The 23,930-nt window shown below is 41.8% G+C and overlaps 1 protein-coding gene across 1 annotated transcript in view; it reads left to right on the top strand.

The window, feature by feature from the left end:
- LOC100768060 (ankyrin repeat domain-containing protein 36A) overlaps positions 1 to 23,930 on the top strand; it is a 236,859-nt gene that overhangs the window by 204,748 nt on the left and 8,181 nt on the right. Inside the window, exons 20-25 of the mRNA XM_035452430.1 lie at positions 428 to 461; positions 2,393 to 2,465; positions 9,279 to 9,489; positions 10,329 to 10,503; positions 15,924 to 15,994; positions 16,383 to 16,476. Of these exons, the coding sequence (XP_035308321.1) occupies positions 428 to 461; positions 2,393 to 2,465; positions 9,279 to 9,489; positions 10,329 to 10,503; positions 15,924 to 15,994; positions 16,383 to 16,476 (658 nt within the window). The remainder of the gene's footprint in view (positions 1 to 427; positions 462 to 2,392; positions 2,466 to 9,278; positions 9,490 to 10,328; positions 10,504 to 15,923; positions 15,995 to 16,382; positions 16,477 to 23,930) is intronic.

The following is a 23,930-nucleotide window of genomic DNA, read 5'->3' as shown; positions in this document are numbered from 1 at the left end:
GGGAGACATGGCTCAGTAAGTAGGTAGCAAGAGGACTCAGGTTTGAGTAGCAGCTCAGAACTATTTGTAACTCTAGTCTCAAGGGATCCAAAAGTAGTGTTTTAGTTTTGTTTCTGTTACTAGGATAAAATACCCAGGCAGCAGGCAACTGGGGGGAGAACCAGTTGATTTTAGAAATCCCCTGCTGAGATTCTCTTGACTCCTGGTTGTGTCAAGTCGATAATTAGAACTAACATCACAAGTTCTTCATTCCTTAACTTTGGTTTACATTTGAATCCACTTTATAGAAAAGAATTGTACTTTAAATCAAATGTAACTATTATTGGCATGTGAAGTAAATTACAACTACAGAGATTGTTATAGAAAAAGATAGTATTTGTGTTGTATGTTTCACATTTGCCTGAAAAGATTTTATTGTTTTTTTAAGGCTGACAAAGAGACAAGCTACAGAAAAGCACAAGGTACTGTAAATGAACAATCAGAAACATAGTTTGATTGGCTGTGGGAGTGAAGCAGACCCCGGAGAACCTGGGCTGCAGACTGAGTGACATCTCACTGGGAGGAGCTACAGCTGCCATCAGTGTTCCCATAACCCTGAGCATCAAGGATGTGAACCTGCAGCCTCCCAGTGCCCATCCCCAGTACTGCCCACCCCAAGCCGGCACCATGGGTATCTATCTGGTAGGGAATTGGGCCTGTAAGGCCCAACATGAGTAGTGTCTATCCTACAGATATAGTCATGGCAAGGAAGGTTTTAGAAACAACACTAGGTTTTATTATGTGAAAAATAAGAATTTCAACCAGAGGAATGGGACAGTGTTTCTGTGTGCCAGGCTGCCAAAAAGAGTAACCCAGGAAGTCACTTCTCCCTGAAGACAATGGAGACTGATGCTGAGAAGGAAGGCAATGGAGAGGATGAGGAGAATCAGATGAGCCCCTGAGTTGGTAGCCACCCCAAAGATCATCCTGTAAAAACTTCAGTTACCAATACAGATGCCCAGAGACCCCCAAATCAGAGCTGGCCAAGAGTTAAAAAGCTCGTTCACCAGCCCCGCAGGCTCAGCTGGCAGGCTAGGTAAAGGCAGACTTCCCCCTCCCCACAGGTCCCCTCTTAGTCTAACATGGACAAGACAGGGACTGAAATCCCAGCAGCAGCAAAGGAAAACAGACAAGGAGCCACCAGTGTTTGCCTTTTGCCTGTTAGCCAGATAGCTAGAAATAACTGCCTTCTCTGTATGCTGAGAGGCTTTGATTATTATTCTTAATCCTAACTTGTAATAGATACTTAAATTGACTTTAAAAAAAAAGAATTTGGCCAGGTGTTGGTGGCACACGCCTTTAATCCCAGCACTCAGGAGGCAGAGGCAGGCAGATCTCTGAGAGTTCGAAGCCAGCCTGGTCTCCAGAGCGAGTGCCAGGATAGGCTCCAAAGCTACACAGAGAAACCCTGTCTTGAAAAACCAAAAAAAAAAAAAAAAAAAAAAAGAATATATACCATTTGGAATTAAACTCAGGACCTCTATTAGAGCAGCCAGAGTTCTCAACCTCTGAGCAATCTCTCCAGCCCTTTCTTAAATTGACAAGTAAGTGTCTGGTGCTGGTGAGGTAGCTCAGCATGCTTGCTACAAAAAGCCAAGAGGTCAAGTTAGATTCCTGGAATCCATGTTAAGGGGAAAGAGAAGACACTCCACATGCACAGTGTGGCAGCTTTTTTTATTACATACAATAATAAACATTCTAATTAAAAATAACAAAGCAATTTGTAATACTAGTCTTAGTTATAAGTAAAAAGTATCAAAGCATTATTTTATTAAGATATGTTATCAAAGATAATATGATATTTTATCAGCTGAAATATATTATGAAGGTAAAGTAAAACGGCTTTTGTAAAGGAGTATGTTTTGAAAAAGAAATTAAGAGGCCCGGCAGTGGTGGCACACACCTTTAATCCCAGCACTCAGGGGGCAGAGGCAGGCAGATCTCTGTGAGTTCGAGACCAGTCTGGTCTACAAGAGCGAGTTCCAGGACAGTCTCCAAAGCTACACAGAGAAACCCTGTCTTGAAAAACCAAAAAAAAGAAGGAAAGAAAAAGAAATTAAGAAACAGGAGACATTAGGGCTGGGTGTGGTGGTACACAGGCAGAAGTCTGTGAGTTCAAGGCCAGTTTGCTCTCATGGAAAGTTCTAGGCCATAATAAAATCTGTCTCAAAATTAATTAATTACTGATAAACAGGAGATGTTAATTAATCAGGGTTTCCTTTGACAAAATCAGTTTTATCTAGAATTACATTTCTACTTATGTGTTTTATTAAAGTTGGAAACTGCCATGTCTGTGCATTTGCTACCTGCTGTATAAATTTGGGGGACATTTTGAACTAGGGCTATTTTACAGATGGAAACCCAAGTAAATGAAATGGAAGAAGCCAACAGTCAAAGTCAGCCTTCTGCAACAGCCTCTGACAATGGTGAGTCGCCCTGTCCTTGCTTTGAGTCCACCTGTGGTTGAGTGAACCCCTTAAAGGGATGTGGGACAGGGCGCTGTGTAACAGGAGGCCTCTGCTGTATTTGGGTCCTATTTGTTCATCTCTCAGTCCTGAGTCACAGAACGCTGAAGTGTTCAGGTTCTGGGCCCACAGGAGATGCCCTCTATACCATACTAGACAGAGAACCACTTCAAACTCATGGCCAAATGGCTCCGTGGACTCCTGCTTCGCTGTGCCCAATGTGAGAAGCATCCACAGCCAGTTCATCTGGCTGTAGTAACCTTAGAACCCTACCTTCTTGAACCTTGGCCCATTCTGTCCTAGCACTATCTATTTTGAAACTTCAGGACCTGTCTTATTCCTCTACTGTCACTTCTGCCAGGAGCCCACTCTCCCTGGCTGCTCTAGCTTTTTGTGGGTCTCTCTTCAACCCACTATCCCTTAGACAGTTGTTCCTGTAACAGAACCATGTGTTTTCAGTAACTCTGCTGAGGTCTTCTTGACAAAAATAAATTGCATGTATGTAAAGTGTGCCATGTGTTAGGTGTCTGAATATTTAAACACACACTTCACCACCATTGTCATCGTGGGTAACAATGTATCTTTCTCCACAGCTGTTTCAATTGTCTTATTTCCCCATTAAGAAGCTACCAATTCATCGGAAAAGTCCATAACTCATTCTCCACTCACATCACCAATACATAAGAGTTACAATGTCCAACTCCTCTGCATTTTTACATAGTAGCATCATGGGCCTTTTTCATTTCCACCATTCCAGTAGGTGGCTACTGTAGATATCATAATATTTTTAAACAATATTTTTAGTAATTCTTTGATAATTGCATATGATGTATTTTGGTCATATTATCTGCCCTTCCCTAGCTCCTCCCCAAACCACCCTCCCTCCATTTCTCACCAATTTTGAGTTTTGCCCCCTCTACCCCATGTTGCCCAGTTAGTCTTGGGGATGGGACTTACCCTGGCATCTTTGTGACCTACCAGGGGTCCCATCATTAAAGAAAACTGACTCTTTCTCTCCCCACTTCTATCAAATGTCAGTAGCTCCTCAGCTAGTCATTGAATTTTATGCCCACCTTCCCCCCACCCAATGCTGGGATTTTTTTCTGCTTGAGCTTATGTGTGTCTTTTGCATACCATAACAACCACTGTGACTTCATACGTGTAACTGCCCTTCTGTGTCTTGTTGTTATCCACAACTCTGCCTCTTAGAATTTTCCAAACCCTCTTCCTCGAGGATCCCTGAGCCTTGGGGATGGGTGTGATATGTATGTCCCTTTTGGGGTGAGTACTCCACAGCCTCACTTCCATTACACATTGACTACTGAGAGTCTGTATTAGTCGCCATCTCCTGCAAGGAGAAACATCTCTGATGAGGGTTGAGAGATGTTCTGATTTATAATATAGCAATAAGTCATTTTGACATATAGCAGTTAGGAGTCATTTTAGTGCCTAGTCAATTTAGCTGAATAATAATTTTAGATTCTTCCCTAGGGCCTCTGACCTATTTAGCCACAATTTCTTGGCCCCTTTAACAGTGCTAGGTATGGATTCCATCTCATGGCACAGACCTTAGACCCAGTCAGAAAGTGGTTGGCTAATCCCATGACGTTCATGCCACTGTTTCTCCAGTGGGCATGTCTTGTCAGGTTAGTCATTGCAGTTCTCGGGGTTCACAGTTGGGTGAGACTGACGAGTGCTTTTCTCCTCCAGTAGTATGCATAGCACCTTCCAGAGCCATGAAAGCTGGCCAATATGGTGAGGCCTCCAGGATGATACCGGCTTGATTTCTCCACCATGTCCTGTTACTCGAGTATACATTGTCTTCAGCAATAGGACTGTATTGTCAAGCTCTGGAGGGTAACCAAGAGTGTTGGCAATACAGTGTAATGTCACCCCATTGACAACAACTCAAAAAGACATAACCTATTTCTGATACAGGGTTTTTATTTGCTAACATGAGGTATCTAGTTGGGTCCCCCCCCCCATTCTTTTTTTTTTTTACTCTTTACTCTTTGATGGGGGCACTCCCAAATAAATCCCACACAGAGGCTTATTCTTTCTTTTGAATGCCCGGCCTTAGCTTGGCTTGTTTCTAGCCAGCTTTTCTTATCTTAAATTATCCCATCTATCTTTTGCCTCTGGGCTTTTATCTTGCTTTATTTCTGTATACCTTTATTTACTTCTTTTTCCATAGCTTGCTGTGTAGCTGGGTGGCTGGCCCCTGGCATCCTCCTCTTGTCCTATCTTGCTCTTTTTTCTTTTCCTCCTATATTTCTCCTTCTATTTATTTTCTCTGCCTGCCAGCCCCTCCTAACCTCTTTCCTGCCTCACTATTGTCTGTTCATCTCTTTATTAAACCATCAGGTGTTTAAAACAAAGAATCACAGCTTCATAGGTTTAAACAAATGCAGCATAAGGAATGTAACTCATTCTACAGCATTAAAACAAATGTTCCACAGCATAAACGAATGTAACACATCTTCAACTAATATTCTACAACACTGTTCAGTGTTATTTTTAAAGTCAATATTAAGCTTCTTTCCATGTGTTTATTTTCTATTTGTATGATGTTAGTGTATGATTCTTGGGAGTAAACCTAGACCCTTGTACGTGCTGTACCACTGAGCTGTGTCTCCAACTTTCTGGTTACTTTCCTACTTTGAAAGAGTCTTGGTAAGTTCCTCAGCTGGCCTTGAACTCTTATGGTGAGGCTCGAGTACTACTGGCTTTTGATACTCCTGCCTCAACTTCCTGGGCAGCTGGGTTTACAGCCCTGTGCCACTGTGTGTTCTGGTTTCCTTTTGTCACTTGGATAACCCATGCAAATGAAAGCACCTGGGTTTATTTCAGCTCACACTTCTAGATCACAATCCATCACTGAGGCGAGGAACCTGGAGTCAGGGACCATGGAAGAACATTGTTGCTAACTCACCAGCTGACTCTCATAGGGTCTTATACAGCCTGGATTACCTTCTTGGGATAATGTGATCCACAGCAGGCTATGCCTCCCTGTGCCAATTAACAATTAACAATCAAGGCAATGTCCTACAATTCTGGCACACAAGCCAGTCTGATTGTTTAGTTGAGGTTCCCTCTTCCCTGGTGACTCTAAGTTTTATGAAGTTGACATTAGAAACTAACCACACACTAGGCCTAAATTGTATATCTCCTTTAATAAACTGTCTTTTTGATACTTTTGCCAATATTCATTAAATTCTAATCATTAAATTCCAATTTGATTTATCATCAGGGAACACTTTTCTTAATTGTTTTGACTTAATAGGATGAAGGTTTGCTTTTGATCTTAGCCTGTTATTGACAAGATGAAGCGTGCTTATGCTCTCCACACTGTCCCACTGACTGCTTCATAGGTAGGTGGGTTTGGAATTTCATATGGTGTCTGTGAATTTCTTTGAGCACTGTGGCCAAATTTTGTGTCTTGTATTTGTCTCTGGATGCACAAACTGGGCAGTATGCAACCTCCTGGTTGTGTCCTCTCCCTCCATGCTGGAATGTTGACTGTCTTGGTATTCTCCAAGTCGTATGCAGATAGCCAGGGTTGCTGTGAGTTCATGAACACAATGGCCTTGCATTCCATTGCATTTTTAGATTTTGTTTTATGTGGATGTGTGTATGCCTGAGTGTATGCATGTTCACCATGTGTGTGCAGTGCCAGCAGAGGTCAGAAGAGGGCACAAGATTCCCTGAAACTGGAGTTACAGGTGGTTGTGAGCCACCATGTGGGTGCTGAGAATCCAATTCAGGTCTTCTGCAAGATCAGCCAGTAGTCTGAACCTCTGAACATCTCTCTAGCCCTTAGGTGGTGGTGGTGGTGGTGGTGGTGGTGGTGGTGGTGGTGGTGGTGGTGGTGGTGGTGGTTGTGTGTTGTTATTATTGCAGGGTATAGTTGTAGCTTACTTTGTATTTAGCCTGACAATGTATTTCACCTGAAGGTTGCTACATAATTACTTAGAGTCTATTGACTCTTCAGTAACATTTTACTGGACACAGGAGTGACAACCCCTGACAATCCAAAATTTGCAAGTATCTTTTGACTTCTAAAACAGAACTCCTAGGGAATTGTTGTTCAATGGACACAGATTCTGTGTGGTAAGTGTAGAAAGGGCATGAGAGCTGTGAGAAGTCATTTGGATTGCAATTAGCAATCTATCTGAGAGTCAAAGAGATCTGCTCTGCTAAGAGATGGCTGGCATCCACAGTGTGGTTAAGCAGATGCCCTCACACTGGGGCTCCTAACAGGATGAGCAGGAGGCAATTTTTAGTTTGCTGCAGCAGTGCAGTTGTAGGCTGTGGCTTTTTTTCTTTAACCCCAGTTTGTATTTGTCTTGTCTTCAAGTCATATCACATAGGGACAGAAGTATGCTCATAACTCTGAAAAACTGCTTGTTACAGCCTCCTATGTTTTCTTTTATTAACAAATTATAAAGTTAGACTATTTTGTATGTATGTTTTATACATTCATGACATACATCTTAAGTTTTTTCAATATTCCTATGGTATGTGGTTCTGTGAATTTTTCAGATTATGTGAAAGCTCAATACAATTCAAAAAACACTGTGTATCCATGGAGTGACACTGTTCGATCCTGCCTTGTTCGAGGGGAAACTGTAGTTAAATTTGTTCACCATTGTGTTCTTAACTAAGTTCCTATTGATTTGGATTTATTTGAAGAAAAATTAAAGTTTTAAAAAGGAAGATCTCATGAGTCTACCTGTCTTTGAATTTCAATATGGGTTATGTTTAAGTCACATTAAACAGTTTGACCCTTCCTTCCTGTTTCTTATAACAGCTTCCAGTCACCCCTGACTCCCAGTGTTGGCCAGGACATTTCTGAAAGACTATTGAGACTATTGCATTATGATATGACCATGAGCCTATGGGGCCCAGGGAATGGAATGTGTTGGTGTGGATGAGAATGGCCCCACAGGCTCATATACTGGAATGGTTGCCACCCGCCCCAAGTTGGCAGAACTGTTTGGAAAGGACTAGGAGGTATGGCCTTTTTAGGGAGGTGTGTCACTGGGGGTGGGCTTCGAGGGTTAGAAAGACTGGTGCTGTGCTGTGCTGTGCTGTTCCCAGTGTGTCTCTTTTGCTTTGCCTCTTGGTTATGTGTCAAGATGTAAGTTCTCAGATATTGCTCCAATACCGTGCCTGCCTCCTGCTGTGCTCACAGCCATGATGGTCAATAAGCTATAACCCTCCAAAAGTAAGCCCCAGATTAAAATTTTATAAATTGCCTTAATCCTGGTGTTTCATCACAGCAATAGGAAAGTAACTAATAGTGATACATTTAAGATACATTAAACATCTTGACCCTTCCTAGTCCTGTTCAGACGGCCTCCAGTTCTCCCCAGTATTGGCAGAGCCTTTCTGCTAACCCACTGTACCCTGACTTAAGAGTTTATCCAGCGCCAGGCGTTGGTGGCGCACGCCTTTAATCCCAGCACTTGGGAGGCAGAGGCAGGTGGATCTCTGTGAGTTCGAGGCCAGCCTGGTCTCCAGAGCGAGTGCCAGGATAGGCTCCAAAGCTACACAGAGAAACCCTGTCTCGGAAAACCAAAAAAAGCTGGGCGTTGGTGGCGCATGCCTTTAATCCCAGCACTCGGGAGGCAGAGGCTAAAAAGAGTTTATCCTGCGACCTGCTGGGAATGGACCCCCTCCTGGCATTCCGGAGTGCTGCAGTTCCCTGGAAGCTTTCCAGGTCTTTCCATCAGCAGCAGATGCCTTCCTGCACAAGTGTTCTGTCATAGTGTACTGTTGAAGGGGTCTCCACAGATCTGCAGCATTCTTCCACACTGCTCTCTTCCCTCCTGGGTGCTGTCCTGTGGTCTCCACAAGCCGCAGTTTTATCAAATTTATCTTCCTCACCATAGTGAGTCCAGAAGGTTCCACATCGTTTCCTTCTCCCTGTGTTTTGGCCTTGACTCTCTCTTTACAGGGAGATATGACATTGTGTGACCTTTTTCATCTATTTTCTGTCAATCATAGACCACTATCTTTATAATTCATTATCTTAATAATTGTCAAAGAAAATACTTTGACTGTTTCGGTTTTCTTGTTGTTTCATGTTGAAGTGAAATCAGTACCTGTTACACCATCTTGGATAGAAGTAGATTACAATGGAGTCTCCAAAAAAGAATCAGCCAACTAGAGAGTTTGTTACCTTCTGTGTGTCACTGATTTCTGCTCTCCCTCCATATTTCAGTGTAGCTTTTTCCTCCTTGACAATCTGCCTTGAGGCCATTTTAGATCAGTTTTCATAGGTGACCATATGACCGTCTCTTATGGTGTTTATCTGAATATATAATGCTCATTTATCTGAGTATACAAATCTTATTTGTGTCTTTTCTCCCCTAGATTTGAACCTAAGCAAAAGCAAGGCCTAATAGGGTTCTCTAGAGTCACAGAATGTATAGAATGAATATATTTATATAAAGGGTATTTTTTAGGATGCCTTATAAGATGTGGTCCACCTAGTCCAACAATGGCTGTCTACCAACAGAAAGTCCTTGGACCTGCTGGGTCTTCCCATTTCTGGATCTAGATTAGAAGTAGGCCTTCCCACTTTAAATTATTTGATTAAGGGGAAAAAAATACCCTTGCAGGTGTGCCTAGCCATTTGGGTTTTAGTTAATCCCAGATGTAGTCAAGTTGACAGCCAAGACTTATCACACAAGGTCTCATTTGTTTTACCTGCAGAATTTAACATATACTCATGTAAAATTTATTCTCATGCTATCTTCTCTCATACAGATTCTGGTAGCCTGTTGAAACTCTGGGATAAGGTTCATTCATATGAAAGACAAATGGAGCTTAAAAATAGTCACTACGAACTACTTACAAGAAAACCTGAAAACATGGAAAATATGGCTAGTGGAATACAGAGAGAACAGACAGAAATTAAGAAAATAAAATCCTGGTTACAGCATAAAGGAGCAGACTGGGAAGAACTCTGCACTTTGAGGCATGATATCTTAGCTGTTTTTCTAAAATTTTTATTTTCATTTTATATGTATGTGTATCTGCCTACCTGTGTGTCTGTGTACCACATGCATGCAGTGCCTTCAGAGGCCAGAAGAGGGCGTCATATTGCCTGAAACTAGACTGATCGGTGACTGTGAGCCACCATATGGGTCCTAATGAAACAACTCGGGTCCTGTGTATGAGCAGCCAGGGCTTTTCACCACTGAGCCATCTCTCCAGCCCCAGGACATCTTAGGTTTGAAGAAACACTTGAACCATAGTATTGTAACTGCAGTGGGATTTTCTTAATTGCTGCTATTTTCGTAATAGCGCCCAAGACGGGGAGAACATTTTCAGCCCTGTGAGGTGAGAAATTATTGGAGAGAGTGTAGCCACCTCATTTAGGTGTGAGCATTTTAAATAAGTAAATTCAGAATCTTCAAAACTGGAGTTCAAATGACTATGCTGAGTTCTACTCTTCATTTAGGAATGAGAATTTGTGATTATTCTTCTATTTTTCTGTTACAGTTGGTGCTGCAAGAAATACCATTTGAACTTTGTTTTCTGAATTTCTAAATATTTTGAAAAAAATTAACCATATACAATTAGTTGTTCAAAGTATAGGTATCTTTTTTAAAGGCTTGAATCAATACATCTTACTTGTTCTAAAGAAAGCTTAGTATTCATTGGTAGCAATATAAATGAGTAATTAATTCAAGAGTACAATTGCATACATTTAAAAATACTTGAGTTGAGAGAGAATGATCCTTTCTTACTCTTTGGAATGTGCTACCAATGAACATTTTCCTAAATGAATTGTAATATGTTTTAATACTTTAGGTTCCCCTTAAAACAAGGTGAGAAGCAAGAAAACGCTGAGTCTACATCTCAACAAAAGAAGATGCAGCCAAGCAGGAAAGAGGAACCATGTGATGAAAATGAGGAATGGACTCAACACCCGGAAACCAGGATGGTGATTACAGACATAAAGGCCATAGAAACTGGATTGAGACAGGTAAATTAGTTGTGAGTAAAATTTCATATTTCTGAGGGTTTGATATAGTTGGATCACTTCAATCTTATATGTTTTTAGATAAATACCTGTGACTAATAGAAAATGATCAGGAAAAAAAAAGAGGTATTACTTGCCAACTCATCACTATGAAAACATGAAAGCATGCAATTACACAAACTTGAGACATCTCATCACTTGACAGTGTAATCTACAGAACACTGTGGGCACTGCATCTAGTCTATTGTTGACCTAAATGTTGTTATGCCATCCATTCTTGAATTACTTAGAACAAAATGGTACCTCACTCTAAAGTTAAATTAAAACATTTATAGCTAAGTTTGTGAATTATAAAGCTTGGCATCTAATGGTGTTCACCATGTGTTTCCTGAGGGAAGGACTAAAAGGTATCTGGAGTTTAGCCAACTGCCACCACCTAGAGAACCATTTAGTGTTTTTTGTTAGAACAGGGCTGGTCATATTTAGATCTGTAATGTATCTTGTTAGATCTTTTATAAGGTAACAGTTTTATCCATGCCTGTCTTTGCAGCTACTTTTGCTCTTTGAAAAACTTATTTATTTGTGCAGTTAAAGTGATTTGTGTGGGGTATCCATCCTTGAATAGGTCACATGCCTTTAGTGCTTTGGGTTTTTGTTTGTTTGGTTGGTTGGTTGGTTTTGTTGTTGTTGTTTGTTTTGGGGTTTTTTTTGGTTTGGGGTTCTTGTTTTTTTTTTTTTTTTGTTGTTGTTGTTCTTTTGTTTTGTTTTATCAAGACAGGGTTTCTCTGTGTGGCCCTGGCTGTCCTAGAACTCACTCTGAGATCCACCTGCCTTTTGGTGCTTTGTTTTAAGGTTCTACTGAACTGCTTTTGAGGTGTGGGAGCTTACTCATCACTGAACCCTTAGTAAAATGATTCTCTAATGATTATCTTTTTGAGGACCCAAAAGAGCCCCAACTGCAAGTTTCTCAAGAACAAAATCCCAGCATTTTATAAGATAGTGTTGGGGCAAATCATCTTTGCAGTAAGATCTGCACAGAAGTGGTCTCAGATACTTGAGGCATTTTTCCGATGTGTAAGCCTTGTGTCCTAGAAAAGGCAGAGAGTGTGAGCCTGATGTTTATGCATATGACGTACATACCTGGGGAGAGGTAGTGGCAACATTGGGTTGAGTAATTTATGCTCTCTATGCATAACCAAAGCTTGTCTTAAATGCCTGATCATCCTACTTCCATCACCCAAGTTACAGTAATGTTCTTAATTTAGCTCTGTTGGTCTATCTTTTGAGTCATGACAGTCATAATAAGCCAATCCAAAGAAAAAGGCTTTCAGTGTTTTCCATAGAAATAGGTCATTCTTATGATTTCAAACACATCTATGATAATAGATATTCTAGTTTGGGTCAGTGGTCTGACCTCCTTCATGTGCTATTATGGAGATTTCTGTTCAATTTAATATTGCAACCGCTTTGTAAGGAGGACAAATAAAGCCAGCAGAGACCCATTTTCCAAGAACATTCCCTCCATTTAAGAAGACTATGACTCTATTTCAATGTACACAGCCATTGCAAGTCAATATATTCCATAATATATATTTAGCAAATAGTCTTCAACTGTCATATCCTCAGCCCTAGATGTATATATCTTATTTTATGAATTTCAAAATAACTTGTGCAGAAATGCCAATAGAGTTTTATTCAAAATGTTTTAGATTATTTTTAATTACTTTTTATTCTTAAAGAATTTCACACATGGGTAAAAAGCATTTTGATCATATTTTCCTCCCCCTCCTAACTCCTCCCAAGTCCACTCCTAACTTCCCTTTCTCCTCAACTTCACATCCTGCTTTTTAAAAATTACTCACCAAGTCCATGTATGCTGCCCATACGCTTGTGGGTGTGGGCTGTGCACTGGAGTATGGCCAACCCAAGGGCCATACTCTTGAAGAAAATTGACTCTTCCTCCCCACAAAGCCATAAACTCTCAAAGTCCCCTCATCTCAGGTTTGTGAGGCTCTGTCCATGCTAGAACTTTGCCTTACATTATTGTCCAGGCCTTGGAGAGGCAACCGTAGCTGCAAATAGAAACCCCACACTTGCTGCCTGATAAACTATCATCTTGACTGCAATACCCCTCTTATATCCAGAAGACACTCATATCCAGTGATCTTCCTGGGCCCCTAACTCTTAAAAGCTTGCAACCCCCACTTCCACAGTGATCCCTGAGCCTTGCTTGGGGGCAGTTGGAGTGAAACATAGACGTCCCTTTTGTGATTGAGGAATCCATTGATATTTATTCACTGCACTTAAACCAGTTGGGTTGTGGCATTTATGGGCATCTACTGTATAAAGAAACTTTTCTAATGAAGTCTGAGAGCTGCACTAATCTATGGGTATAGAGATACAAACTTCAAGCCAGTCTGATACTGAGTCCATTTAGCAGAATAATTGTAGTAGGCTCACTCCTTGTGTCTATGACCTCCCCAGCCATGAGTCTACTCCTATAGAGAGCAGGCCTTAAAGCCAATCAGGAGGCAGTTGTTACACCATAGCATTCATGCCACTATTGTACCTGTGGTGTATCTTGTCACACATGTCATTATTGTAGCTTACAGGGTTCACAGCTGGGTAATAAAACTGTTGATAGATCTTTACGGCAGCAGCCTACATAACACCTTCATATATACATGAGTTGTGTGGATGCTGGAAACTAAACTCAAGGTCCTCTGCAAAAGGATTTAAGTAATTTAATAATTTAAACTTTCATTTATTTATGTATCTATTTTAATTGTTCAGATGTTATTTGTTTATTCCCTGTGACCTCTTATGTATGTTTATCCTTCTCTTCTGACTGAAGCATTCCCCCCAGTAGCCTCTGTAGATCTGTCTTAGTGCTCATAAATTCCTTTAATCTCTTTTTAACATAAAAAGTTTTTATTTCTGCTTCACTTTTAAAGATAGTTTTGCTGTGTATAATAATCTGGGTTGGAGGTTATGGTCTTTCAGAACTTGGAATATGTCTTCCCAAAAACTTCTGGCTTTTAATTTTTCTGTCAAATAATCAACTGTTATTCTGATGGACTCACCTTCAAAAATTACTCTTGGAGCTTTTAATACCCCTCTTTATTCTATGTTTTTAATGTTTTAACTATAATATGCCTTTGGGAGTTTCTCTTATGGTCCTGTCTATTTGACATTCTGAAGGCTTGTTATACTTGGGTGGGCAACTTTCTAGATTTGAGAAATTTTCTTCTATAACTTTATTGAAAATATTCTCTCTATCTTCACTGTGGTATTCTTCTTCCTTTATGCCCATAATTATAATGCTGTTGCCATGTCACAAAAGTTCTCCTATGCTTGATTATTTTTTTTTAATTTCTCATTGACCTTTACTGAGTAATCCAGTTCCTCTACTTTGTCTTCCATTCCTGACAAACTGTTTTTCACATGATTCATTCTGTGTTAGATTTCCCATTGAGCTTCAATTTTTTTTTTTAATTTCCAGGACCATTTAAATTTGTTTTTTTCCAGCAATTATCTTTATTGAATTGAATTAGTTTTCATATTTTGAATTGAGTTCTTCAGTTCATTCAGTTCTTTGCTCTTCTCTTGGAGTATATTTCTCCCTCCTATGAGTTGTTTGAAGACAGTTTTAATAGTTCTCTTGACTTGTTTGTCTGGAAGGTCTTCCCAGCTGTTCTCATTGGAGTTCATTACTACAGAATTAGTAATTGTGGGAGGGCCCATGCTGTGGTATTTTTTGTGTTACTTTTATCTCTATGCTGGGGCTTGCACATCTGAAGTAGTTTATTAGCTGAGTCTCTTATTACTCCATCTTCAGTAATTTTGTGGTGTTTTCTTACACTTTTTTTAAAAAAAAAATCACCTTTACTCATTTAGTGTAGACAAGCAAAAATGTTCAAGAAGAGTATCAAGTTTTAAAGGGATGGGGACATTTTCTTCTGTGGAACTGGTATTGAGGGTGGCAGTTTCCAGTTCTAGTTTTCTTTTGAGAGTCTACTACCGTCTGCTTGAACAGACACTATCCAAGTGTCAGCACACTCCTAGCTAGTTCTCTCCTCCACAGCCTCTGGTGTGGCTGGCTCTACATGCCTTGATGCCCTACCTTGAGTCACCTCTGCTCTTACATAGAGGAGCACTTTCACTGGCACACTAACTGTGTGAAATATCAGATCTCATTAGAACATAAGATATAATCAAAATACTAATGCTAACAGCAAATATTGAATGCAGTTCTACAATGTATATGTTCACTGCTTCATGGATAGTCAGTCCCCAGTCTAATAACCCTGATGTTGCAGTGTGGTAGGCACTATTGTACTGGCTCCATCTACCAGGCAAAGAAGTCAGGGTAAGGAAAAATCGGTTGACTCAAACTGACACCACGCCTAAATGACTGCACTGGGATCCAGACCCCCATGGTGCTGTGAGAATCCAGTCTCATTTTGCTTTGTTTGGATTTTTTTTTTTTTTTTTTTTGGTCTTTGTGATCTTTAGCTTGTTTATTTTGATTTCTGTTTTTGTGAGAGGAGGTGTTTCTTGGCTTTTTGTTGTTTTATTTGTTTTAAGGAAAGAGAAAAAAAGAGCTTCAAGTTGGGTGGATAAAGAGGGGAGGGGACTGGAGAGATGCTCAGAGGTTAAGAGCATCGACTGCTCTTCTAAGGGCCCTGAGTTCAATTCCTAGCAACCATATGGTGGCTCACAATCATCCCTAGTGCCCTCTTCTGGTGTGCAGATATACATGGAAGCAGAATGTTGTACACATAATAAATAAACAAAATCTTTAAAAAGAGAAAGGGGGGGGGGGAGAATCTGGAAGGAAATGAGAAGAAAAAATAACCAAAATATGTCATATGAAAAAATGTTTTTCAATTTTTTTAAAAGTTTAAAGAAAAAGATTTCATACCTATCTTTGAAGGCCAAACAATGTAGGAATATTAAATTTACATAATTATCTCAAACTATAGCAAAAAAATAGCATCTCTCAAATGATTTCTTAAAACATATAGTTTTCACCTAAAATATCACTGGCATATATATACCTGTGATCATTCATATGTTTAATTTTTCAAATTATGGGTTTTGAGGTATTTCTGGAAATTCAAACATGCAAATTTCCACGTTTTACCAGTTCTATCACTGTGTGTATTCAATAACACATGCCTCGGTGCTATGAGTAAATATTAGTTAATTTTCTATAGATGGCAGATATTATTATTTTAGGTATGGTGGAAATGAAAGTCCTGTTGTAACCGCTCAGTTAATTGTACAGTCATAGAACAAAAGTTCCCATAGACAATATCCAGGTGAAGGCACAGTCATGTTCTCACAGAATTCTGGCATGAAAATGAGTAAAGGGCAGACTGAATAATGCTAACAACTTCCTTTTTCATTGCTCATTTTAGTTGCAAGGACCACAGGATCAACTCTCACAGACAGTACAAAGTTCTGAGAAGACGAAAGCTATCTTACAAAGGTATAGAGTGGCACACAGAGTATCGTGAGTTTTGTAAAAAATAGCAGTGTAGTATAGAAAATCTACCAGTTATGATAACAAATACCCTTTTGGGAAGCCAGGAAACTCTTTCAAAATTAAAACAGTTGGAATGCATTGCTAACATCTTGGGTGTAGTTCAATTGGACAGGGCTTGATCTATGTGTACCAAGTGAAGGGCCAAACTCTGCAAAAAATAATGTGTAATTTTTACACTATTATCCACAAAACACAGCAGGAAAAAATGAAAATTTCCAAACCACATGCTTGTCAAACATTAATAATGAAATTAGTCTTTTAGATGTTAGTTCAGAAATTGTGATAATGTTTTTTAAAGGATATATGTGAATCATTATCAAATACATTTTAGGCTTGAAGTTCGACTTTCCAAATTAAAAATCACACTGAAAGAGCAATCAGCAAAAATTGAACAGATTCAGAACCAACTGCTGCACGAAGGTTTGGTGAGTCTTCTTTCCTTGTGCCATTCTAAAACTGTTTCCCCCTTGTGGGATTATATGTTGTTTGATGTCAGTCATAGGTGCCACAGTAGAGAGAGAAGCTCTCCTAGATGTGAAGCCTCCATTTTCCAAAGGAGCAGAGGAGTTTAGCCTTCTTGGAAAAGACTAACAACCAGCTAGCTCACTCCAGTTACTTTATTGAAACATATACAAGATTAATTGGGGCTAGGAAGGGTTCCAACTACCAAAGCCATCTTGCTCTTGCTGCCCATGAGAGCAGACAACCCACACAAATCTCAGTCCCTTTAGACTGAGGCAGCAATAATCAAATGTAAGAGCTCCAGGTCTGCCAGGAATGTCTTACAGACAAGGTCAGTGCAGCTGCAAGCTCTCGTGTGGCACCAAGTGCAGACTCTCTAGAGAGACAGCGTTTCTTCCAGGATTAAACAGTCTCAGAACAATTTCTCCGCCTCTACTGATTAAGCCAGACATAGCAAAGGCTTTGCTGAAACATTTCATTCAAAGCCAGACACAAAGTCTTTACACATCATTACAATTATATGGGAATATTTTAGGATATATGAAAAGTGTCATTGATAAAAGTTATTTCCTGTGTCTGGGCATAGTGGCAATGCCTTTAATCCCAGCACTTGGAAGGCCAAGACAGATGGACTTCTGTGAGTTCCAGACCAGCCAGGGCTACATAGGTGAGAGCATGGTGTGTGTGTGTGTGTGTGTGTGTGTGTGTGTGTGTGTGTGTGTCTGTCTGTCTGTCTGTCTGTCTGTCTGTCTGTCTGTCTGTCTGTCTGTCTGTGTCTGTGTGTATTTGTCATTTATAATGCTATTACTTTTTTTACCCAATAGTGGACATCCTCTTGATTTTACAGAAGTTCATTAAAATGATAGCAATAAGGGCCTTTGGTAGCAAGATTTTACTAAACAAGCAGCTAATGAGATAGCTCAGGGGTTGAGAGCATGAAGTTCAGTTCCCAGCACCCACATCAGGAGGCTCACAGCCACCTGCAAGTCCAGCTCCAGAGGATCTGATGCCCTCTTCTGACTTCTATGGGCACCTGTGCACACATGGTACATATACACATAAATGAAAAGAAATCCTTATTAAAAATCATGAATTCACCAGGCATGTTGTGAACACCTTTAATTCAAGTATTCAGGAAGCAAGAGGTAGGTGGAACTCTGAGTTCAAGGCTTACCTGGTCTACATAGTAAGTTCCAGGACAGCCATGGCTACACAGAGAAACCTTGTCTAAAAAAAAAAAAAAAAAAAAAAAAAAAGTTACTAAACTAAATAGGATTCTTATAAAATGAATGGCTTATGATTTTGTATTGTAATTAATAATATAATATCTTAGATATATTATGACATATAACACAATGCTTTAGAACACATTTTGTTTCTCCATTAGCTGAGTAATGGACTTGTGGATTATTTACACTCCATGGTTGCTGTGGAATAAGTGAATCCAGTGGGGAAGGCCCTTAAGCTTAGCAGGTGTTGGAGTGACAAGAATTACCTTGAAGGGGCCCTGCCATTTAGGGGAAAGGGTGAGGGGTGTTGGTCTTGAGGAGAAAAAAGGACCTGGTCCCTGGTGTTAATTGAGTATGCGCAAGGTTTCGTACATGGTTGAGGTAGGGAGTGGTCAGTAAAGTCCCATAGGAGGGAACGGAGATGATGAAGCAAGGGTGTAAGCCGGAGGTCAGGGAGAGATGAGAGTTCAGATGAGAGGTCAGGTGTTAGAACTGGTCACCTCTATATGAGTTCAAAGGGTGAAATGGAAAGGGGTCATTTGGGGAGAGCCCTAAGCCTGAAAAGAGCCAGAAGCAAGAGCTTCACCCAGTCAAGGTGAGTTCATGTGACATTTTAACAAGAATGTTTTTTAAAGAACAGTTAGTTCGTTCTACCTTCCCTGAGGACTAGGGGGGTGATATGGATATGAAAATGCCAAGGAATATTGAGAGCTTTAGACAGGGTTTGTGAGATCTGAGAGGTGAACTCAGGACCATTGTCTTGACTGAGGAGAGGCTGGAATTCCAAACCGGGAAATAATTTCCCTGAGAAGGATGTCAGAGACTGTCTGGGCTTTCTTTTTAGTAGTAGGAAATGCTTTTACCCACCCTGAGAAAGTATCCACTAGTACCAGGAGGTATTTAACTCGCCTAAATGTGGGCATGTGGTTAAAGTCAAGTTGCCAGTCAGTCCCTGGGAGAGAGCCCCTGTGTGGTGGGTGGGAAAAGGGGGGCTATGATACCTGGAGTTAGGGTCGGACATCTGACAGGTTTTACAAAAGGCAGTGATAGCTTTTAAGAAATGTAAGTCCTCAGGAGTGGGTTGGAGGTGAGCTTGACAAAATGAGACAGAGCCTGACTGTTGGGGTGGAAGAGCTGGTGTAGATAGGACAGAATTTGTTGAGTGTTAGGAGGTGGCTGTGAGGATGTGGGTTGTAGTGTATGGACTCCCTGTGGTGGGTGAGGTAGATCTGGGTCTCTGGAGGGCTGCACCCTCAGCTGCTTTATCAGTCGGGTTGTTTCCCTTAGAGATAATGGAGCTGTCCATCTGATGACCAGCAGTGAATAATCCCTATAGCTTTGGGTAGGTGGGAGGCCTTTAGCATGGCCATAATATAACCTGAGTTAGTTATGGATCCTCCTTTTGTAGTAAGTAACCGCGCCCTTTCCAGATAGCAGCATGGGACAGTAGGATATGAAAAGCATATGCTGTGTAAACATTTAGGGATTGTCCCTGTGCTAATTGGAAGGCACGGGTGAGAGCTATTAGTTCAGCCTGCTGGTTAGTAGTATGGGCCGGGAGTGCCCATAACTCCACCACCCTGGTATCTGACACTATGCCATAGCTTTCTCTACGGGTTCCCTCATGTAAAAAGGAGCTGCCACCTGTGTACCAGGTATAGGTGGCTGGAGGTAGTGTGCATTCCTGTATGTGTGAAGGATGGGGCAATAGTTCCTCTAAGGTTTCAATGCAGGAATGAGATGGGAAATAGTATTAGGTTGAGGTAGAAGTTTTGAGATTTTGAGGGGTGGACAGGATTGGAAAGTAAGAGTGGCATCTTCTACCAGCGCCACCTGGAGGGAAAGAACTTGGGAAGGAGGTAGAGTATGTAAGCCTCTGTAAGCTAGGAGAGGAGACAGGTTGTGGTGGGAGAAGACAGTGATGGTTGCCCCAAAGTTTAGTTTCTTTGATTCACGAATAAGGAGCTCAGCAGCTGCTAAAGCACATATGCAGGATGCCCTTCCTTGGGTAGTTAGGTCTAGTTTCTCTTCTTCCACAGATATGCTACAGGTGCAAAGGAAGGTCCTTGCTGGTGACCTACATCTCCAAGGGCAAATCCCTCCTTTTCCAGTACATAGAGGGAGAAAGGACGAGTTAAGTCTGGAAGATGAAGGGCTGGGGCCTGGAGAAAAGCCTGTTTGAGTTTCTGAAAGGGCTCAGTAACAGGATTAAGGGGGGGGTTCATATGGAGAGCCAAGAGCTGCCTCATATAGGGGACAAGCAAGGAGAGAGTAAGAGGGGATTTAGGAGCATAAGAAGCCAGCTATTGCTAGAAACAATAAAATCTCCTCTTTAGTAGAAGAAACTGCAAGAGACTGATTAGGTTCTTTCTGTCTAAGGTAATGGCTTTGAGAGTTGGGGTAATGGTTAGTCCCAAGTAGGTGACCTGAGGAGTGGACAGTGAGACTCTATAACCACTGCTGAACAGGAAATTTAGAAGACCAGAGGTGTCAGTCTGGCTAACTTCTAAGGACGAGCTGCAAAGTAAAATATCATCTACATATTGTGTGAGTTTAGATTTGGGGAGAGACAGAGAGAGCAGGTCAGAAGCCAGAGCCTGGCCAAATAGTTGAAAATGCAATTAAGTGGTAGAGTCTGATGAGGTAGTTAAGGCTGTCCCCTACCCCAACAATAGGAAGACGAGAAGGAGAGGTGGGTCCCCAAAACTCCCTCAGGACTGAGTATATGGCACCAGTGTCCAAAAGGAAGGAGATGGACCGCCCTGATACTTTAATGTCTACCCAGGACTTCCTGTCAGAGATGACAGTGGTCAGGTCAAGAGAGCCTGGGCCCCTTCACTCATCCTCATCCATGGCCAGGGCTAGGAAGTCGGCTACAGGGCAGTTAGTGTCTGATGTCCTCTTGCCACAGGGGCACAGGGACAGTCCACTGACCAGTAGCCCTCTTCCTGGACACGGTTTGAGTGGTGCACAGGGATTAGGGCAAGCTCGGGCTCAGTGCCCCTCCTGACCACATTTAAACCATGGATGCTGCAGTCCTCGAGCCCCAGAGGGCAAGGGATTCTGGGCAGACTCCAAGGCCGGTAGGTTGGCCTTGGCCAGCATCTGGTATTTGTGTTTAAGGGCTTTGTCATCTCTCCCATGATACACCTTAAAAGCCACCCTAAAGACTTCTGCCTGTGGCCGGGTGGTGTTGGCGCACGCCTTTAATCCCAGCACTCGGGAGGCAAACGGATCTCTGTGAGTTCAAGACCAGTCTGGTCTACAAGCACTAGTTCTAGGACAGCCTCTAAAGCAACAGAGAAATCCTGTCTCAATTAAAAAAAAAAAAAAAAAAAAAAAAAAACTTCTGCCTGTGAGGTTAGGGGTCCCAGCTCCAGACACTTAAGTTTAGCTCTAATATCAGGGTAGCTCTGAGAAAAAAATAAATGTCATGAGGAGTTGGCTCCCCTCTGAGTTCTCAGGGTCTAGGTTAGTGTACTGTAAGAAGGCCTGTATAAGGCATTCCAGGAACTGGGAGGGATTTTCCTTTTTGTCCTGAACTATCTCTAGAAGCTTTTCATAGTTTACTGGCTTTAGGGCAGCCTCATGGAGACCAGCCATGAGGCAGGTCGTAAACTGATCTCCAGCTAGAATTTCCCCTGGGGTATTGTAGTCCCAGTGGGGCTCCTGATCTGGAACAGCCTCTGACCCAGTAGGGTGAGCTGCATATGTCTGGTGAACTTTGTCTGCATGGGCTCTAGCCTGTTCCCAAACTTGTCTGCATTCCTTAGGTAGTAGGTTGTTGGTTAAAATCATGTATGTATCATGAAAATTGAGTCTATAAGATTGGGTGAGTTCCAGGACAACCTCCAAAGCAATACAGAGAAATCCTGTCTCAAAAAAAAAAAAAAAAAAAAAAAAAAAAAGATTGGGTGATATACTGAAACTCTTTTATGAAAGCGGTGGAGTTAGTTACAGGTGTAGCCAGGGGAGAACTGTAGCTGGGTTGGCTTTGGTAGGCATGTAGCAGGTAACAGGGGTGGGGGGGTGGAAGTAGGCACAAGAGTTGGGCATTTGGAACAGCCCGGTGTTAGAGACGAAGAAGCTGGAGGGGGCAGAGGAGGAGAAGGAGCAGAAGGAGTAGTCAGATGTTGAGGACGAAATGGTAGAGGTTCGTCAGTGAGATCTAAGTTAGTGGAAGTTTCCTCAGGCTCAGCTTTCATGGCTAGAAGGACATGAGATGGAAAAGAGGAAGAGGAAAGAGAATGTTTAGCAGAGGTAGAAGAAAGCTTGGATGTATGGTAGCTCCTTCCATCTACCTGTCACTGGCAGTAATTGGAAAGGTCCCATAAAATGTCAGATCTAGAGAGCCATTAGATGGCCAATGTGACTTATTATCTAGGGATTTCTAGGCCAATTCTTAGCACAGAGGTGAATGAGTCTGGGTGCCTTAACAAATGGCATGAAGTGAAGGGGTTTTAAATTTTCTAGCAGACATCCCAGTGGAGTGGATGGGCTTATGTCTTTCGTTGGTTTATTTCCCGTGGGTGAAGCAAAAAATGGTAAAAGTTGCTCTTGGAGTTCGTCAGTCTGAGAGGGAGGCCAAGGGGGAGGCCCAATAGGACTCAGAAGTCCAAAAGGCAGTAACAGCCGGAGGCAGAAAGCAAAAAGTCGAATGTACGGCTCAGCGAGGGCGGTGCTAGACCTCACGTGTGGGAAATGTAGCAGAGGTGATAGTCAGCGAGAGGGATCAGCCGCGGCACTAAAGACTGTGGCTGGGGAGGCTCCCCTGCTTTCAAGAACACCAGAAGGGTGCTGGACGATCAACGGTGAATCCTCCGGGTTCAGGGAAATGTTTATGCTGACCGGGAGAAGAGGTACCTTAACGAATCATAGGCACTGTTGAATGGTGGTCCCAGAGAACAGGTAGATGAAAAGTGGGCTGTCAGTTTGGGATCAGGATCCCCGAGTATCTCGGGCTGCCCGCCAGCAGGCGGCAGGAGAGATTATGGAGAGAGTATGTGCAAGTTTCACAGCACAAAATGTTGTTCTTTTGCTGCAGCGACAGGCAATGAAACATGAACTCAACACACCCACGTGGAGTTTATTGGAGGAAGGGAATAAGGGGGGTTAGGTGTTGGCCAAACAGGAGCAGAGAAAAAGGGAGGAAGGGGTGAGGGGCACTGGCTTAAAAGGGGAAGCTTGCACATGCATACTGAGTCCTAACAAGGCCATGATGTAGCCATGATGTGGCCACAGCAGTGTGCATGTCCCGCCCATTGTCAGGGGGCGGGGTCAGCGTAATGCTAAGGTTCCAACATACTTGATGGCTCAAAACTACCTGTAAATCCAGTTGCAGGGTATCTGATGCCCTCCTGGCCTCCATGGACACAAGGCATACACAGAGTACACATATATGAGTGCAGGCAAAACATTTGTGCGTTAGCTGGGCGTTGGTGGCATACGCCTTTAATCCCAGCACTCGGGAGGCAGAGACAGGCGGATCTCTGAGAGTTCAAGACCAGCCTGGTCTATAAGAGCTAGTTCCAGGACAGCCTCCAAAGCTACAGAGAAACCCTGTCTCGAAAAAAAAAAAAAATTGTGCACATAAAATAAATCTTTAAAAAAAAAGAGGCATATTTTATATATTCCCAAAAGATGGATAAGGAATAAGGCATAGAAATAATAGCCACTTTGAGGTCTCCTCTGACTCAAAAAAATAAGAGTTTTTTTTTATTCCCCAGCTCCATCAGTAGCCACTAACTTCTCCAGAATGTCCTGAATATATCAGAGATCACCAGAGCTGAGATATTTTACATGTACAATTTTACAATTTTGTGCAAAGCATCTGGGGTGGGTAGAAAATGGAGCTCTAGCTCACCCAAGCTTCCATCAATATAGTTGAGTTTCCATTTGAAAGGGAATTTTAGAACAATGTTTAGAACAAAGTTGTCAGTGTAGCAAAGGAAAACAAGAAAGGACTGATGATACCTGGATGAAAAAAGTCTACTGTTTAAAAAGAGAAACAAGACAAAGTTTCTGGACAACAGCTCCAAATTGCCAAAGTTCGAAAATGTGACTTTCTTTTTGTTTGTTTTTGTTTTGTTTTGTTTTGTTCTTGTTTTTCAAGACAGAGTTTCTCTGTGAAGCTTTGGAGCCTATCCTGGCACTCACTCTGGAGACCAGGCTGGCCTCGAACTCACAGT

This window comes from Cricetulus griseus, assembly GCF_003668045.3.
Source record: "Cricetulus griseus strain 17A/GY chromosome 1 unlocalized genomic scaffold, alternate assembly CriGri-PICRH-1.0 chr1_1, whole genome shotgun sequence".
Classification (NCBI taxonomy): Eukaryota; Metazoa; Chordata; class Mammalia; order Rodentia; family Cricetidae; genus Cricetulus; species Cricetulus griseus.
Note: the sequence above shows the minus strand (reverse complement) of the source record. Positions and strands in the feature narration are given on the sequence as shown.